General features: G+C 36.1%; 1 protein-coding gene and 1 long non-coding RNA gene across 5 annotated transcripts in view; both read left to right on the top strand.

The window, feature by feature from the left end:
• LOC149579623 (3-dehydroquinate synthase) overlaps positions 1–789 on the top strand; it is a 99,571-nt gene extending 98,782 nt beyond the window's left edge. For all 4 annotated transcript variants that reach the window (XM_089786160.1, XM_089786164.1, XM_089786171.1 and 1 more), the window contains 2 exons: positions 297–378; positions 481–789. In XM_089786160.1, the coding sequence (XP_089642286.1) occupies positions 297–378; positions 481–608 (210 nt within the window). In that variant the 3' untranslated portion in view covers positions 609–789. The remainder of the gene's footprint in view (positions 1–296; positions 379–480) is intronic.
• A 473-nt stretch (positions 790–1,262) lies between these two features.
• On the top strand, positions 1,263–1,811 carry LOC149579622 (uncharacterized). The gene is made up of 2 exons (XR_016352480.1): positions 1,263–1,423; positions 1,531–1,811. It is a non-coding gene; the product is annotated as an uncharacterized LOC149579622 (long non-coding RNA).
• Positions 1,812–20,029: the final 18,218 nt, after the last annotated feature.

Here is a 20,029-nt window from a genome sequence, read left to right as displayed (position 1 = left end):
ATTATGCAGAATTCGTTCACCAAGCACAAGAGCACCTAGATTTGTTTATGAAGGAAAATGATAAAATTCGATGTCCAAAATTCAAAAGTAAAAATTAGTCATTTTTCATTCAATTAAGTTGCTCTTTGAAGATTTGGCAATATGATTAAATCACAGATTGATGATGAACGTACTAGAGAAAAGTTTGCATCAAAAATATTCCTAGAGTAAAAGTTTTATCTTTTCTTTCTAGGCTTACATCAGTTGCCTCTTTAAGTTAAAGAACATTTAGAAATCTTCTGTCCTGATATTTGCAGATTGAATGTGCTGAAGTTCCGAGGTGCAGTATTCTCTTGCAAAATGCAGAAACAGTCAATTTAGTTTGTCCCCCATCTTCTGGTATTTTATTGGAATTGATTAACCAAATTGTATTCTTATTTATTTGCTATAATCTTCTTTCAAAAATCATTTGGGCTATCTAACCCAAACGTTTGTATATAGATGGGGAAGTGCAACAGTTAACAATACCTGTCTCATCCTTGAAAGTTGGGGATCAAGTTCTTTTGAGTATACAGGCAAGTGCACGGCATACAGGTATACAAATTAAGGAGTTTATCATCGAAAAATAACTCCTTTAGAATTATAATACAGTTGAAAAGCCTATAAACTGTATTGCCAGATATCTTCTTATACATTCCTTTTATTTGATCATACGATGGCATATGTAATTTCTAAACAAGTCACACTGATTCTTCAGATTTTCATTGTCTGTCGTTCTGATTTATTATATATCATTATTTCTTGTTGTGATCGGTTGTCCTTGGCAGTTTAATTCATGATTAAGTAATGAACTTAATATCAATACAAGTTTCTGGAACTCTACGAGATTTACCATTGTTTCTACACGGTAATGAAATTGTGTCATGTGCCAGGACCATTGACTGCTATTTTGTTTGCCCACTAGATTCTTCTGATTGTCTTCTATTAGAATTTTTTTAGTTAAATAAGTCCTAGATATCTGGCATTTTAAACCCTCAAACTGGGAACCAATTGAAGTGAATAGTAAAACTACCAAATTTTATAAACTAATGTTTATTGAATAAATTTTCCACTATTTGTGCTACAATGAAACTGAATCTTCTTGTTCTAATTGCATAAATGACTAATGAGTTCAAATTCTTTATCTATTGAAGTTCTTTAGTGAAAAGGATTTAGAGATTAAATACGAATACGTAGTGATCCATATAAGGAGTTCCAAATTTAGACATATTTCAATATTGCAGATGGGCTTAAATCAGTTCCAACTTCTAACTGTGAGGATGTGGCAATGAAAGCGTTCTAGCATGACTGTACCATGGTTCAATCAAAAGTATATACAGACCCTTAACAGACCATCAACCAATTTTATACTTTGGAAGATAATGTAGTTGGAGTAGACTTGATGGTAATGTGGCTGGTGTTATCATGGATCTTCCTTCATCCAAACTTACTTTCTATGCCCATGGACTATTTTCATCTTGTTGACAAATACAAATTGTTTCTCCACTTCAGGTTTACTTCCATAGAAGACATAGCTTAAGTCTTGTCTTACAAGAAAACAAGTGCCCAACATGCAAATGCCTCAAGGATGCTGGAACATGGTTCTAGTGAGAGACAACAGATACACTGACCAAGAGATAGCAGTATCAGACTACACAGATAATGATATGACAAAGATCATGCATATTAATGTCTGTTAGATCAAGTCAGTCTGTACTGCTGTAGTACCTAACAAATTGTGTAAACAGTGCATTTTCTTAAATCCTTTCTATTTAATGTGATTTTTCTGTTAATCTTTAATATTCATATGTTGTTTCTCTAATTGATGTATCATTTAATATAACCTTGCAAAACAACTGGTAATGAGATGTAAATAAAAAAGAATAACATTTTTGAATGGAGATGTGAAAATTATTTATGATTTGGTTTTGAGATATTCTTTTAAACAATAATATTCACTCATAAAAGCTGATAATAGTTTTATCCAAGATTACTAATGTATGATATATTTTCAGCTCAATAGATCATAACACAATACCCGAAGTTGATCAAACACTGAATTATCTGAAATTTCGGAATACTTAGCTAAACAGTTGAATTAAAGGATCCCATCCCTAACTCAACAGTGACAGTCCCAAAGACCTTGTCCCTAGCTTGTCAAGGGCATGGATGCACCCCATCCTTGCAACCCTTAGCCCACTCCATGAACCTGATAAAGATTTCATCCTTCCTATAATTTGCAAATACTTTCTAGAATTCCAAACTGAAAAGCTTGATGTATTTGCTAGATTGATTTTCTCTTCGCTGATTAATATTCTTGGTGGATTAGAAATCTAATCTTTAAAAACTACTTGAAATCTTATAAAGGATTGCTGCTGGAATTGATCATACTTGTTGCTAATTGTATTTCTGACTCACTGTTCTAAATTGACGATTTGGATTGATATGCTGAATTGATTGATTTTGAAATGTCTGATATTAAAATGATGGATACTTGAGTGCTTTTGTGTTTGGATGATTATGTTTGAATTATTGATATTCTTGTTGTGTCTCCACAACACACCGCATTTAGACCACTTGGCCAAATGGGCACCCCACTTCTCCTTTTCTTCTCGACTTGGCTGTCTTGTTGTGTCTTTTCTTTTCTAAGTTTGTTCAGTGCTTGTCATCTAATTGTATTGGGTGAGTGAGATTGTGGACACCATGTCCTCGATAGTTCAATGCTTGGGTGATAGCTCTCTGTGTGTGTGCTTTTTTTCCCCGTCTTTCCTCACCCTTCCCATCATTCTTTCCTCCCCTCCCCCTTTCTTTCCTGCCTAAGGCAAGGAGTTGCATAGTTGCAAGCCTTTGGGGATCATCATCATTTCATGGTTCTTTGAAACACTGATGCCTGAAACCTAGACCCACGACGAAGCTTGGAGCCTAGACCTGTGATTGTAACAACGTTTTCGGTGCAGACAGTGATGTAGGAGCACCAATGCACAAGAGCATATGAAGAGTTCAATAATCATTAAGAGATTTTGAGTCATTCATGATGTATTTAAGTCATTCTCAGTTAGTTGAATCCAAATGTAAGGCTATGTGAAGCCAAATTGTAAAAAATGTCAATGTTGTCCAAAGAGGCCTTGAAATTGGTCAAATGTGTCAAATAATTTAATCAAGCTATGAAAGGGTAATCATTTGTAGTCCATTGGGACATGATATGAGGGTTCATTCAAAGTTAGAGGTCATATGTAATGAATTTGCAAAATTGCATAAAAGTTGCAAAATCTTGCAAGTCACACCAAAAGTTGTTAACATGAGTTTTAGCCTATCTTAGGTGGTAAAATAGTTCCAAACTATCACAAAACATTAGAAATAATGGTTAGTAGTTGAATTCAAGGAGAGCAGACAAGTAAGAGGGTGAAATCCTAGGATCCAAATTAAATACCTCTAATTGTCTTGCTATATCTAGAGATAGTCATGGAGTTGGATAAGGTTCTGATTGTAATCCTCCATGTAATGGTTAGTCAATGCATGGGAAGAAGGGCAACTGTATGGAGAACCATTATAAAGTAGTAGTTTGTGCTATCAATGATTAAATGCAACATTTTTATGCAAGTTTATAAGTGTCATCCAATGATTAGACATTTTTTCTCTGATTGTCTTGCATCTTTAAGCTAGCAAATGAATTGTTTCTTTCGTAAAAGCTATTGGAAACTGATTAAGGATGGGTTGACATTGTTTTAATACAAGTTAGATACTTGGTTGTGAAGGATCAAGGAAGATCAAACACAAATTCTAGAAATTGGCATGGAACCCTCCTCAATTGGGTTACTCACAAGGGTTTGGTTATAACTTCAAATTTAACTAGCCAAAAAGTCTACAGGTCTTTGGTTTTGGAGTAGATTCTTAGTTCATTGAAATGTATTTGGTTTAATACTGCTTGGTTATGGCACATGATGGATTTTTGATAGCCCAATGACATTAACACCAGTTTTTTTTTGAATTTTTTTATGATAGTAAAATTGGTCTCTCCGCATAGGCCTTAACTTTTCATTTAACTGTTGGATCTTGATGATTTTTGGATATGTTGTTGGAAACCTAGTTTTCTATACTATCATCAAAGGGATTTTCCTAACGTTGTTTGATTTGTAAGTTATGAGCAACATAATGCAGTACTATTAGAATTTTCAAGTAATGACAGTTAGTCCTAAGTTTAAGTCTTTGATCTTTTGTGAGGTTTGATCATAAAAGTCATTGATAATTGATGTACTGAAGGTAGTTGATGATTCCATTCATGTTTGAAGAGATATGGTCAATTTGTTGATCTTGTTTGCATATGGACATTGGTATTGTAATGATGTAAAGAATATGATTCAAAAGTTGATGCATATTATTGATAGGGCTAAATATTGCTAGTTTGATGATTGGAAATTGAAGGTTATTGGAATGGTAATGTTGTAGATATAGGAGTATTAGAGTTGGTAATGATGTTGTCTTTTTGGACGATGATAAGGGGTTGGAAGTGTTGGATTGTAGGTGGTTATTGCATAGGTATGTTGACATGAATAATATTTGCATGAACTGTATCAAGGGTGTATTAGTCATTTTGATGCCAAAAATCAGGAATTGATGCTTTGGTAGTATTACATGATTAGATCCTAGATTGATCCCAATGTTAAAGGTTGGAGATTGGTTATGCCTCTAAACAAGTGGAGGAATTATGTTGTTACTTAGGACTTCATGGTTGATTTGAAGTTCTCCGATGGATTTTGTATGATGCTCTACATTAGGCAGTCTAGGGTGGTCCATACATTGTTAAATGCCTTGAAACCCTAACATCATGATAACCCATCTAAAGGGCTATAAAAGTAGTTCAAACCTCTTTTGTCTACAGTTCACATTTTTCAAATTGTGAAATTCCCCAGGGTGCATAGTGATTATCTTAGAAATTTGAAAGTCTGTATAATAATTATTAGCGAGTGTGGTTGATTGGTTTTCAGATGTGAGACTCTGTGCTTGCTTATTTTTAGGCTTTATTTTTGGTATCTTCCCTTTTGGTTTATGTTGGTTTGCTAATTTTGTTGGGTCACTGTTGTTTGAGTTTATGTTCTCTTGTTTTGTGCTTGTCTCGTTTTGTCTTGTGGTTTGGTCATCTTGGTAGTGAATCACCCTCCCCCCTCGTGCAAATCGAGAACACCCTAACTTATAGATTTCAAAATTTTAAAAAAGCCCTAGTTTTTTGTATTTCAGGGTATTAGGGATCTGGTGATTCTTGACCCTCGAAATGGGTTTGGGATCACAAGGTTCCCGAACCTCGAAACTTGTGAAGCAACAAATATTCTCTAAGTTTTTCAGGGCCCCTCGTTCCCCGAAAAGGAATTTGAGGATCATGGTTACTCAATCATGATAATAGTCACCAATTATTGTTAAGATCAAACATCAGAGTGTCAGGCATCTCAAGACCTTGATCCTTGAAAGCGGATTCAAGGATCATGTTCCTTGGTCCTAGGCTATGCAGTATAACTAAAAGCTTTCATTTGGGTTTGAGGATCCCTGTAGCTTAAACCCCTAATTCTATTGATACCACAAATTTTGAAATTTTCTATCTATGGGGATTTTTTTTGTTTGGTTTGAGTTTTTCTTTCTTGTTTTAGAGTTCTTTTTGTAGTTTTGTTTTTGTTCTGGTTTGTGCCATATGTTGGTTCAAATCCAATAAAACAATATTGACTATAATCACCCAAAAATGGCGATCTAGACCACGAGCTTCCTTTCTAGCAAATTTCCATAATTTATCCATTGCTTATCTTTGATTAAATCATCACTCTTCTATTTATTTGATTATAACATATGGTTTGACCACCTTGTCTTAAGTCTTTTATTTAATTGAAAGAACTTGTTGCCTTTTAATTAAATAAAGTCCCTAAAATTCCTTTGTCTTAAGTGTGCACATATAAAATATTATTCCTATTTTTAAAATAAGAGGAAATTACATTTTTGTCTCACATGAGGGGCACATTTATGTGAGAGGAAACTTTATTTTCAAAATAGCTTTAATTCTCTTCCACACATCTTTTGCTTCTTAAACATCACCATTGATTTTTCTGAGGTAAGATGCTTGTGGACATGGATCATTCAAGATGCCCCCTCCACCCTTGATTATGCCTCTTTTGCCTTTTGATGTCAGCTGTCCATCTTTCATGCAAGGGAGGGCTCTCTCATTCTCTCAATCCTTACACTCTCATGTTAACACTATGCTATAGGTTTTCTTGGTGACTTTGGAGCTTTAAAGGACTTGGAGCATTATTGCACTTGCAATCTCATATTTGCTTTCCCATTGCTTGCATCATGACATTCTTAGCTTGGTCTTTCTTCTATGCTTCATAGTAGCTCACATAGCTTAATTAGGAGGGCTTGTAATACTCACATTCTTGTTAGCTTAGCTTGCATCTTGCATTCCATTTAAATTAGACCTTGCATTTGCATTGCATCCATTGTGGATTCTTGGATACTAGACTATTAGCTCCCTTTCCAACAATTTTGAATAATTTATCCATTGCTTATTATTGATCAAATCATCACTTTTCTATTTATTCGATTGTAACCTATGGTTTGACTACCTTATCCTAGGTCTTTTATTTAATTGAAAGAACTCACTCCCTTTCAAATTAAATAAACTCCCCAAATTTCCCTAATCATAAGTCTGCACACATAAAACATTATACCTATTTTTAAAATAAGAGGAAAATACATTTTTGCTTCACATGAGGGGCACACTTTTCAATGTGAGAAATCATTAATTTCAAAATAGATTTAATTCTCTTCCACACATCTTTTGCCTCTTAAATATCATCATTGATCTTGCTTAGGTGAGATGCTTGTGCACATGGATCACTTGATATGCATTCTTCGCCTTTGATAATGTCTCTTTTTCCTTTTGATCTCAACTGTCCATCTTTCTTTAAAACGAGGACTCTCTCCTCATTCTCTCAAGGTTACATTTGGATACTAACGTTATGCAACGAGATTTATAGGTGACTTTGGAGCTTTGGAGAACTTGGAGCATTCTTGCACTTGCACTTCCATACTTGCATTCTCATAGTAGCTTTATGGCACTTAGTTGAGCTTTCTTTTATGCTTTAGAATAAATCACATAGTCTAAATAGGATGGCTTTGTAATACTCTCATCTTGTTAGTTTAGCTTGCATTTGCATCTCTCATTTAGCTTGCACTACATTTGTGTATTGATTATTGGATACTAGCATCCTTGATCTTATCTTTGAATCTCTCATTGAATGGTGCACCTTGCAAGGGTTGCATAGCTTGGTTAGTTTGAGAGCCATCACACCACCATTGTGTACCTTTGCATGTCATAGATAGAGAGCTATAAGCTACCTGTTGAGATACCTAGGGTTGCCCACTCTCACCCACCTTGTGCGAGATCCACATTGACGAGCTTGAGGCTTTTCTCAGTGACTCATCATCCCCAGGTGATAGTTGCCATCTGCACTAGGTCATGATCTTTATCCTCTTTTTTGCTGATGATGTGGCTCTTTTAGCTTCTTCTCCTGAGGGGCTCCAAAGGCTCCTTGATAGACTTGCATCTTTTTGTTACTGGAGACAACTGGTTGTGAACCTTGGGAAGATCTGTGTTATGATCTTTAATGGTCTGAAGACCTCACATCTCCATTTCTACTTCCAGGGTCAGGAAGTTCAGATTGCTTCATCTTACACATACCTTGGGGTTAAGTTTTTTGGGCCCTGTTTTAGCTTGCAACCAACCATTTAGGCTTGGATTTGCAAAGTGTTGGGTTCCCTTGCCATGCTTTAGAGAGTGTGTTAGTGTAAATAATTAATTATTATTACACTTTACTTAAGTTTACTTAGGTTAAATGCATTATTTTATTATTTATCATATAGACACCTAGGAGTATGCATAGTTAGATGAGTTGTCTTGATGACAACACATGAGTTTGCATAATTATCGGAGTTGTCATGTAGACAACACAATTGTTTGCACTCTAAGTAAGCACACAATTTCTACAACATCTTTTTATGTGATACACCTATGTAAGCTTATCCTCTCATCATCACACTAACTTTTGTGCTCAATGGAGGATAATCCACTCTTGGCGAACATGTGCTTAGTTGTGAGGCTTATCATTTTGCTAACTCCTAGTCATTCTAGTTGCCTTTATATACAAGACACTTCTAGTGTGTATTCATGTAATATCCATTACCATTTTGATCATTATTGAGATTCTCATTTGATCATCATTAGTTTCTCTTGTGCTATCTATTGAGTTCTTGATCTTGGTGTTGAATTAGTCTTAGGCAAATTCTTACATGGTATTAGAGCTATACCAAATTCTTACACAATGCTTTACACATCACCTCCAAGACACCTTGACTAAGTTATTCTTCCTGGATTCTTTAGTCAGACCCACAATACTCTATGGTTCGGTGGTATGGGGGTCTTCCTTTTAGACTTAGATTGGGCCTCGATCGAGCATATCCAGAGTTTGCTCCTCTGTCAGATTAGTAGATGCTAGAGATCCATCCCACATAGTGTTATTTTAGTTGAGTTTCGTGCCCACCCTTTCAGATTGGCGACCATTTTTTATTTGATCTAGTTCCTCCATTGCCTTCATGGCTTTGTGGACTCTGTTGAAGGCTGACACAGATACCCTCACTTGGCATACTGCTCTTCGATTGCTATTACAGACTCCGATCCCACCTCTAGGGCCCGTTGTTGGTACGATCAAGCTACTACCCTACTGAGCTCAGTCGGGATAGACATTGATCATTTCCCTCCCTACTAGTTCTCACTAGACGCTCCACCTCACCTCCTCCCCTCTCGACAAGAGTTGAACAGGTATGTCAGATTTGACATCTACAGATAGTATATTATTCGAACTTGGGTTGGTCTTTTAGGGGTTTTAAACCCGAGGATGGCATTCTATGCCTAACACTTCTTGGATATTCGAGATGGGATCATTTGGCGCCTTGACTACTTACATAGATAGTGGACCCATGCTCTACAGATCCCTCTTGGCTCCTTTAGGGTGGGGTCTCATTGACTCCAGATTCAAATCGACCATCATATCGAGAGAGGGGATCGAGTTTGTAGACTTTGTACCATGGCAGAGGCAGAATCTGAGACCCATTTCCTTTTCAGATGCCCCATATACTACAAGATTAGAGGGAGATTCTATTGTTTGTTTAGAGAGTGCATATCTTTCTTAGACTTCTTCAGGTACACGAATCAACGTTGCCTTGTGCTCTATCTTCGTGAATCCATACAACTTCATGACCACACTTTGCAACTATCTTTCCCCATAGGTCAAACCCAAGTACAACTTATCACAACCTTCTTCTCGCCCTTATCTCCTGCCTGGGGTACAAAGTGACTGTATAGTTTCTCTGACATTGGCCATTCTAGATCAGTGAAACCCCGTAGTGCTCCTCTTTGCCAGCGACACTCCTCCTGTAGCACTCAGCGATGGAACAGAGCCCCTTGTCGCCCTCATCCATCTCATTCATTGTTGTCCTTCTTCTCTTCGAGGAAGTATCCCTAATCCTGTTCGAGATGACTCTTGCTCTCTTCGTCCTCTTTTTTAGGCTTATGCTTGCTCTTTTATCAACACTGTTTGGTGCTCCATTTTGTGCTATCTTCTTGGTTGTAAGCTCCCACTCCCATGGACCCGCATTGTGGTCTCTTGTTGGACATTACTATATTTATCTTATCTTCATCATGCATATTCTTGAGAATAAGGGTTTATAGAAGTGTGTCCACATTTTTGACATACATTTTTTGACACCCACCGTGGGCTTCGACAACCTTGTCTAGCTCCATTTCTTGCATTTTCCTCACTTTTTTCAGCTTATTGTTTCAGATTTTACTTTTACAAACAGAATTATCATTCAATACTTCACTAGTGACTGTATGATACTTTTTGTTAGGTGATACGATATAGAGCCACTTAACCATCTTACTGGTACTCTGTACTCTGTCATACTGAAGTTTTGCAAAGTTTTTTACTGTTTGATACAAGGATAAGTATTGTTTGGTTATACTAGGAAGTATCATATGCTATTGTTATAGCCAAAACTATCATCCTGCTTGTCTCAGTTAGCTAAGTTTGTAGTTTGCCTTTTTCATTTCCAAGCAACTTACATTTCAGCTTTTTTGTGTCCTAACAACTCCTAACAATTGGTTTTGCTCGGTTATTTTCAGATTTTGCTAACCATTTAATGCTTATTGCTTGCTTTCTTGCAAAGGACATTGCTAACTCAAAAAATGGCTACTAATGTTGTTGCAAGGATGCCCAAGCAAAAAAACAAAAATAAATTTTTTTTGGTCTTCTTTTTCATTTTTATGTGTAACATATTACTAGTTGTTTCCTTTTCTTAGGCACATAAAATTCACAAGTAAGGGTTCATTGTTGGTAGGAGAGTATGCTTTTCACCTTTTAGGTGAATCAAAAACCTTGACCCTTCATTGAATCAAGAAAGTTGGTGGGATACTCCACTCTTTAGTGGTTAACTTGCTTGGCATGTTTGGGGAAACATTAGGGAGTATGAGAGTATGCTCTTCACCTCTAAGGTGGATAAGAAATCTTGACCTCCTTGGTGTGGATCCATTTTGATAATCTCTTAGTGAGATTCACATTTTTATAGAGCCTTTTATTGGTGGAAAGATACCAATAAGAACGACTCGAACAAGGAACAAACAAAATCTGACTAATCTGACCCACTGTAATAAAAAATCTCTTGACAAAGGTGAAAGCCTTGGAGGGTGTAACACTTGACTTCACTTGGTGAGATTACTTGTGGGATTGGGACCTTGAGGAAATCATTGGGTGGGTATGCTTAAGGTACCCTTGTGGCCACAAGGTTGATTATTATGTTTTGCATTGAGAACAAGAGGGGTGTTGCGAATGGAACCCTTACTAGACATTTTAGGATTTAGAGGCCACCCTTTTTAGCCGTTCAATATCTTGATGAAACGATTGATCCTAGTGGATTACCCAGATCACCCCAAGATTTGACTCACCACATGTGTCCCTTTGGTTGTGTGAATAGCACTTCACGACAAAACCAATATCTATTGTGGGCATCTACTTTGTGTGAGGTGAGGGGGCATCACATTGTGGGCCAAGATATTGAGTAATGAACCGTGTCCTTTAGGTAGAATGTGCTTGATGTGCCTTTAAATGTGCTAGACCCATGAAAATCTTTTAAACGTACATAAACAATAGTTTACTAGGGTTTTTGCTTCCAAACTTTCCAAGTGCTTGCATTGGCAAGGCTTCTTTGTCCGTTGGCCAATTGCTTGAAGACATGTGTTTTGATCACAATTGCTATTAAAACTTGCTATTTTGCTATCAAAATCAGAACTAACCACTACTACAAAAAGTCTACTTGGTTATAAAACTCAATCAAATCAATTCTTTTGATCAAGAATACTTTACAAGTCTTTTCTATCAAGTTGGCATATTATCATATTGGTGTGTGAGAAATCTCATAGATCTATTTTTTACAAAGTATCATACTACTTACAAAGTATCGTATTGCTTCTTGTAAAGTGTAGTATTGCCTCTTTGAAAGTGTCACATTGGACTTAAGTGTATTACTACTTGAAAGTGTAGTATTACTTGCAAAGTGTAGTACGATATTTTCTATTGTCCTATTGTTGTCTTGCTTACCAAACTCTCTCTCCTGGTTGCTAAACTTGCTTGGTCTTGCTTCAAACTCGTTCTTGGCTGATCTAAGGTGCCTATACTTGGTTGACCATGGTTTCTTGGGTGAAAATCTACATGTTAGGTACTGTTTTGCTAAAATGGTTACCTTGATCTCTTGACTGCACTCTTTGATTGGGAAAGTTTCTCACTTGCCCCCTTACTTTATCTATTTGGCTATTGGGCTTCTTGCCTAGCTCTTGATTTGAGTCACTGGTGTCATAAGCTGCTTGGACACTTTGCTTGACAAGCCATTGTCACATTGCTACTTATCTTGGCAAGTGAACACTCTACCTATCTAGTTTGGACATGAAGTTATCTTGTGGCACTTTATTAGCTTATTCTAGTTTACTTCATGTATGACTTTTTTATCTACCACTATGTGCTTCAAATCTTTTGCTACCAAACCTCAACTAAGCCTAGATGATCCCAAGTTCTTTAGGGTTGTTAAAGAGGTTCAAGACCTATACATTGAATATAAATAGCTAGAAGAGACAAATAATCGTCTTACCTTCATCTCACTAAACACACAATGGGAATGCCCTCTAAATTTGAAAAAAAAATGATAAGAGGACAAGATCACATCATTACACAAATCTTCCTTAAGGACTTTACATGCACATGAGTCCTCTTCTTTAAGGTCATTATCTTCTTCAAGGTCTACATATTTGTCTTCATATGTTAGATCTAAAGACCTTTCTAGAGAACAAGCACGTAATACCTCCTTTGAGCAGATGCCGAACTTTCATAACAAGCCTATCTTTGACTACTATGATGAAGAAATGGCTGCATGCTATGCACTTGAGAAGCAACAAAAAGAGCCTAGGCATACTTTTGAGAAAATTTTTACTCCTTTGGGAGATTCATATGATATGGTGTAGAAGACCTTACTTGCAAACAACAACATCACATTATGAAGAAACTCTAGACCTTATGAACTTGAAATCAAACCTCTATGGTGGAGAGATGATCACTTAAGCACTTATCATAGAAAAAAAAGTTACAAAAATGAAGATTGCATTGAGTTGAAACATAAAATCCAAGATCTCATTGATGATGGGATTGTCAATATTGGAATTCCTAAAGACTTATGTGATGAGGATACTTCTCTTGAGCAAGATCAAATTGTTGAACCTATGTCTAGTGATGGTCTTCTTGACGCTCCCGCTTCTTCCAACACTCACGAACTTAAATCTTCAAAGCTTTCCAACACAACTCCACCAAACAAAGAACCTAATGCTTTCCTTATTGATTATGTGTACCCTCAAGGGCTACCTCTAAAAGAAACTCAAGCTAATTTTCACTTGGATGCAAACCTTTTCTATGCTACTAGGCCTAAAGATTCTCAACTTTCATGTGATGCTATGCTTACTATTCCCACTTTAGCTAATCCTCCATTGCCTCTTCAAGATATTACCATCAAAATTCCACATTCTCCCTTGTCCGTAGAAGTGGCTCCATGTCAAGAGGACTCTAAAAAAGATGATATAAATGTCAAGAAAGATCAAGATCAAACACTCTTTCATCTTCTTCAAGATATCACCCTTCCATATCCTATGTCTTACCCACCTCGTAAGTATGACGATAACACCACTTCCACTATTTCTCTTGAGCTTATTGAAGATCATGAGAAAATTACTATGCCTATGCTATCCAAAGAAACTTGCCAGGATCAAAGTATCACCCCACCCTCTCGCTCTAGTTCTCCACATCCACTTCAAAACTAAACTCAAGCTTCAAATGCTCCTATAAAAAATATTCTTCCTATCAAATATACTCATGAGTATATTAACAACCTTGGTCATGTTGCTTACTTTAAAGATGCTGATATCACTACCACTTATCTGTTTGCATCTTCTAATTCTATTTGTGGTCCTTATCCATCAAAGCTAAAGCCTTCAAACCTTCCATCCATATTGGGACCTTACATTCCTCCATTTGCTATACCTTCCACTCCTAGCTCATCACCTACTTCTTCATTATACCTTAAGATCAAGAAAGATACTCATCCTTGACAAATCTTATTTCATCTATCCATATAAACCAATCATATTAGCCTTACTCATCCACAAATTCCAAGTATTTCGAAAGCAATTTAGATGTACACAATAAGAAGAAACACAAGAATTCATTTATAAATGAAGATCCCTATGTCCTCTCTAATCAACATATGACTAAAAAGAAAAAGAAAAACATTCAAGAGACCACAAAGGTCTATGAACCAAAAAATAAAATCAAATAAATTATGGGTTCCTAAATCCATCATTGAAGAAATGCATTCTAAAGCGTCCAAAGGGAAAGAAAACTCAAAAGCTATATGGATTCCCAAGTCTCTTTTGAAAGACTTGAATATTGAAAGTAAATCAAAGTTGACATTCAAGCTTCCAAAGGCGTCCTCTCATCTTCTTCCAAAAATCTTCCTCAAAAGCTTTCAAATCCTTCCACCTTCCTTGAAAAGTTTTTTACCATCTTATACATCTAAACCTAAAGCTATTTCCTCCATGATACCTCAATCATTCACAACCCTTCAAGGTGTGTATCAATGTTGATATTGCCTACTTTCTCACCTACCCTTAAACAATATTTTCAAGGCGACACTTACCTACTATTCATACTCCTAGCTTTTCAAGGTATGAACTCTTATCCTTTATATGTTTTCTACTATCATCTCCTTTCCATCACCCTATTAGCATCTTTGAGCACACCTTTCTATGGTCTAGGCTTATAATGACTTATCCTCCCAATAGGAGCACTGTACAAATTGAAAAAACTTGAATTCTTTCTAAAAATTCAAATAAGAAAAGTAGAAGCAAACAAAAAAGAGAAAACATGCCTTGGTTAAAACAACTTCTTGTGTCACCTTGGTATAGAAACTAATTTGTCCTATTGTGAAAAACACTTCTTGTGGCACCTTAGATAAGTACCATAATGAAAACTTGGCAAATGAGTGTCATGCATAATTCTTCCATCATCCACCTATTCCCTCTTCTCTCTTTGAGCTTGACAATGTTGCATTGTTCATGCACATTGGCTATCTTATCTATCACTTTCTTGTCATGGCCTTTCTTATTTCACAACCTCCACAAATGAGCTTCATCCTTATCATTCTACACCATCGCTCTCCTATGCAATTAACTCCTTGGTCTTGATTACACAGAAAAAAATGGTTCTCATATGGCTCTTGACATGTCTACTCTTTTGTATACACGCTTTTATACTATCTCACTTATTAGCTTCCACTACTTATGCTATCTCTGTCATTGGCTCCCATTGTTTATCCTATATGCTATCTTGCTTATTGACTTCCATTGCTTATCCTATATGCTATCTTGCTTATTGTCTTCCACTTCTTATCCTTTATGCTATCTTTGTTATTGGCTTCCACAACTTATCCTATATGTTATTTTTCTTATTAACTTATTATCCTACATTCTATCTACTTTCATGGCTTTCTTGGCTTATCCAAAACTTGCTTCATATGGTTATCTTTCTTTAGCTTGGGTGCTCTTGAGGAGCCAATCCTTGAGGATCACTTTCACTTGCTTGATACTCCTTGCCTACCCAATTTGTGTGTATCCATCAACTTGCTACTCTACCATACCCTACACCTTGCTTAACACTAGAACAAAATGACATGATCTTGCTTAAGAGCCAGCCAATCCTACTAAGTGGTGAAAACCTAGAAACATGCACTACTTGAGACTCTTTCACTATTGTCTATTAGTAAATTTCTTTGTGCTGATTAGTCATTCATCTCCTCTTGCTTTGCCTTGCCTAGCTTGGAACTAACTCTCATCTAGATCTAGGGGGCACAAACCACATGGCTTATCAAGGTCTCTTTGTTGTGTTGGTGTTTCTTTGGAGCTCTCCCACTAGTGTTTTTCAACACTTCTCCTTGACATCAAGTATTTTTCAACACTTATTGGATACTTTAGCTACAATTGAGGATGTTGCGATACTTCTTGTTGGCAAACTTGAGTCCTAAAGAGAGAGTCATGACTTCCACATATGCAATTAAACACTAAAACTGATTGAGACTTGTTGAATTATTTTACTTTATATGTTGTCTAAGATGATTTCTTTGCTAAGTGTTTATTCTCTAATAGTCTCTTGAGGATGTCATGAACTAGATGAATGGGGGCATGGGACATGTTTTCCTTTGATTTCTGTTTACAGGTGTACTTTGTTTGATCTTGGGTGTTTGAGTATCTTTCTTGAACCCCCTTAGGACTTAGGATCTACAACGTTACGTCCTTGTTTATTTTTGCAAGTTTGTGCTTATGGCCATCTTGACATTTTGTGTCTCTTTGCAAGCATAATCTTTCTACATTAAACTTAGGGAATCTAACTGCATTTTCATCTTGACCTTTATGTCTTTGATGCATAGGTTGGATTCCCACATTCCAATCTGATATAGATCACATTCATATCCTCATAGTTTATGCTAGTGATGATTGTATGATCTTTCGACACCCCTAAATAAGGGTCGATGAAAAAAACCAGGACCTACTTATATAACCCTTGCAAGTTTACATTCTAGGGTTTAGTTTTAGCTTAGCTTTGCATTTTGTGTGATGAGAGAACCTTCTTTATCTTTCATGGACGTGTTGGTCAACTGTGTTCATCTCCTTGATTCTTCTTGATCATGACTCTAGATCCTTTTGATCTTTTCATCTCACTACTTCTCTTATTTTCATGTCACCACAAAGGGTTAATCTTATCATCACATCTATCCACCCTTTTGACCTAATTTTTGAACTTCTTAGATTTTTGAAAACTTTTACCCCTACTTAATTTCAATGTCTAGGATCCATTTTCAAGATTGAAATCAAAATTCAAGTTCATCTTGTTGGTCAAAATTGTGTTCTAAAATTTCTCCCTTTTTTCTGCATAGTTTGCTAACTTTCTAAGGCTTGATCTCTTAATCTTGTTGGGGCAATTGTCATTTTTTCATTTCTTCATCATTTATACTCTCTTCTGCTCTTCTCTTTTACTCCATTTCATCTCATTTCACCATTCTTATTTCTTTGACCCAATTTTGATGTTTTATCTTACTAGTCAAATCTAGTGAAACTCGAGCATATCTTCATTGCTTGGTGGTCATTATTTGGTCTTAATCACTTATTTGTCATCATGGAACTCTTTTTATCTTGATTTGATCAAATCTAGTTTATTTCTGCATCTCCTCTACCTCATTTCAATTTTGATCCTGAGGAGGAAGGACTATTCCATCATTGCTGCAAATTGCTCCTTCTCTTATGGCTATCTAGTTTCTCTTAGGATATCTACTTGTTTTTCTTGACATATCAATGCTCATCTCAGGTATTGGTATTGTCTATTGTTTTCTCTCCATGCTCAATTCTTTGCTAACTGATTGTGCATTCATGATTTCCAATCTCTTTGTGCTTTGTTCTTTAGAGACAAATCTATCTATATGCTGTTTGCTTTTTATTTTCATTCTTTGACTTAATGTGTTCCTAGATTGATCACACATTAGTCAAAGAGGGGAAAGTCTAATCACCAAAAAATGGTCATCTAGATTGTGAGCCCCCTTTCTAGCATTTTTTTCATAATTTATTGATTGCTTATCTTTAATCAAATCATCACTTTTCTATTTATTCAATTATAACCTATGGTTTGACAACCTTATCCTAAGCCTTTTATTTAATTGAAAGAGCTTTCTCCCTTTTAAATAAATAAAGTCCCCAAAATTCCCTTATCCTAAGTGTGCACACATAAATCATTATTCGTAATTTCAAAATAAGAGGAAAATATATTTTTGACTTACATGAGGGGAAGACTTTTCTATGTGAGAGGAATCCTTATTTTCAAAATAGCTTTAATTATCCTCCACGCATCTTTTTCCTCTTAAACATCATTGTTGATCTTGCTTAGGTGAGATGCTTGTACACATGGATAACTCAAGATCCATTGTCCACCCTTGATTATGCCTCTTTTGCCTTTTGATCTCAATCTTCCATATTACTTTAAAAGGTTGACTCTCTCATTCTCTCAAGCTTACATTCTCATAAAAAACATTATTCTACAAGATCTCTAGGCGACTTTGGAGCTTTGAAAAACTTGGAACATTCTTGGACTTGCACTTCCATACCTGCAGTCTCATAGTAGTTTCATGGCATTCTTAGTTTAGCTTTCTTTTATGCTTTAGAATAGCTCACATAGTCTAAATAGGAAGGCTTTCTAATAATCTCATCTTGTTAGTTTAGCTTGCATTTGCATCTCTCATTTATCTTGCATTGCATTTGCATATCGATTCTTGGATACTAGCATCCTTGATCTTATCTTTGAATCTATTGTTCTATGGCACACCTTACAAGGGTTGCATATCTTAGTTCATTTGAGAGCCACCACACTACCATTTTGTACCTTTGTACATCATAGATAGAGAGCTATAAGCCACCTCTTGAGATGCTCTTCATCATGGGCATTCTTAAGAATAAGGGTTTATAGAAGTGTGTCCACATCTTTGACATACACTAACATATGGCTTTTAGTGAATAAAAAGATATGATTGTAGTCATACCCATGGAGTATAGATTCTTGGGCTATTCAAAGTACTCCAAGCTAGGAAATTGATAAAGTGAAATCATAGATATAGACCTTGGCCGCATGGACCTAGATGTCTTTCTAAGAAGAATGACCAATCCAAAGAACCATACCCCTGATGCTTCCACATTAGTTCACTCTGGGATTATCAATGCTATAGAGTTCCTAGTTTCAATCTAGTCTCTATACTTCATAATGTGCTTTGCTAAGAATTACAACCCATAGGAAATAAAGGTCTTTGGTAAACTTGGGAAGATTCTAGATATAAGGCTAAATATCATTGAAGGAGTTTTCCACATTGCTACATATGATTAATACTCAAATGTTTCAAGACAATGTATAGAGAGGTACTGCAAGGATGAGCCAAATATTGACTTGAAAATCAATCAGAATTATCATGAAAGGCCTTGTAAGATCGATCATCTTGAAAAGATGAATTTTTATAGGGCATACTTGATAGAAAATATCAAGAATTATGTCACTATTTAGTAGTGTCTTTGGTTTACCATAGGCCAATCAACTTGAGCCCTGGATGGAACTTTGCATTGATTCCATTGAAAAAAGAAGAAAGTAGATTTGGGGGAAACCCATCAATGATAATTTGTACGAACAATTACAAAGGGTTAAAACTATCTTGAAATTTTACATTAGTTCTTATGTTGTGTACTTGTTGACTACTTAGATAACCTATGCATGATTAACAATGAAGGCTTCATGCTGAATCCAAAACCTTATGCATAGATGCTATCCACGCCTAGTTCATAAAGAAAGAAAACTAGATCCACATAGTCCTAGATACCAAATAGCTAAATAATGCTTTTATATTTGCAGTTATGAGATCTATTGAAGGGGATTTTGCAAAAAGAATGTCTCTAGATGAAATTGCCCAAGTCAAGAGAGAGAGAAATTACTACATTTAATTCGAGGCCTTCACATGCATGATAGTAGTGAGTTTCACATTGCAGCCCAATAAACTCCCAAGATATGCATCTGATAGGGTGATTCTTATAGAGTTGTATTGAAAAATTGTTGATGCCCATAGGTTGATTGTTTTTAAGTATAAACCTTGTTTCTAGTTTCCTATAATGATAAGAGCACATTTAGCACAAGATGTTAAAGTGTTCAAGTCTATATTCCTTGAATAGGATGAGTGCCCTTTGGAAACCATTCCAATAACCCAAGAGAATTTGACCCTAGAAGCACATTCAACCATGTAATGGATGATCATTTTAAACATGAGCCAATATTGAAGATTATTGGGCTAATCGTTTAGATGATAATGAAATCCAAATATGTGACTATTGCAACATGAATTTGAATTTGACTTGGGAAGTTGAAAAATATGTATATATCATATAAACATAGAAAATTGGGCTGATAGGATGTTTTTCTTCCTATCTACAATGATGATAAGACCTTTAATATGTATTTTTTTTTGATGAAGTGTTCAGACTTGCAAGGCAACCTAGTGAGGCACAAAGCCTGCGAGATACCAACCAATGAAGGCCACCACATAGGCATTTTAGGGACCTGATATGACCCCACTTGTGCCTGAAACCTGTTTGGCTTAGATCCAAGGACTGAGGGGCATCCATGCCATAAAAATCATCCAGGGCATGATCTCGACCTCATCCCTTATGGTGTTGGAGCCTTGCACTCAACAAGACTTGATCCTTGTTGGGCTCTCTGTGAACAATTGAACTTCACTAGTAGACTAGGGG

The sequence above is a fragment of the Cupressus sempervirens genome, chromosome 1 (genome assembly GCF_028749045.1).
Source record: "Cupressus sempervirens isolate cs-2001-9-10 chromosome 1, ASM2874904v1, whole genome shotgun sequence".
Lineage (NCBI taxonomy): Eukaryota > Viridiplantae > Streptophyta > Pinopsida > Cupressales > Cupressaceae > Cupressus > Cupressus sempervirens.
Note: the sequence above shows the minus strand (reverse complement) of the source record. Positions and strands in the feature narration are given on the sequence as shown.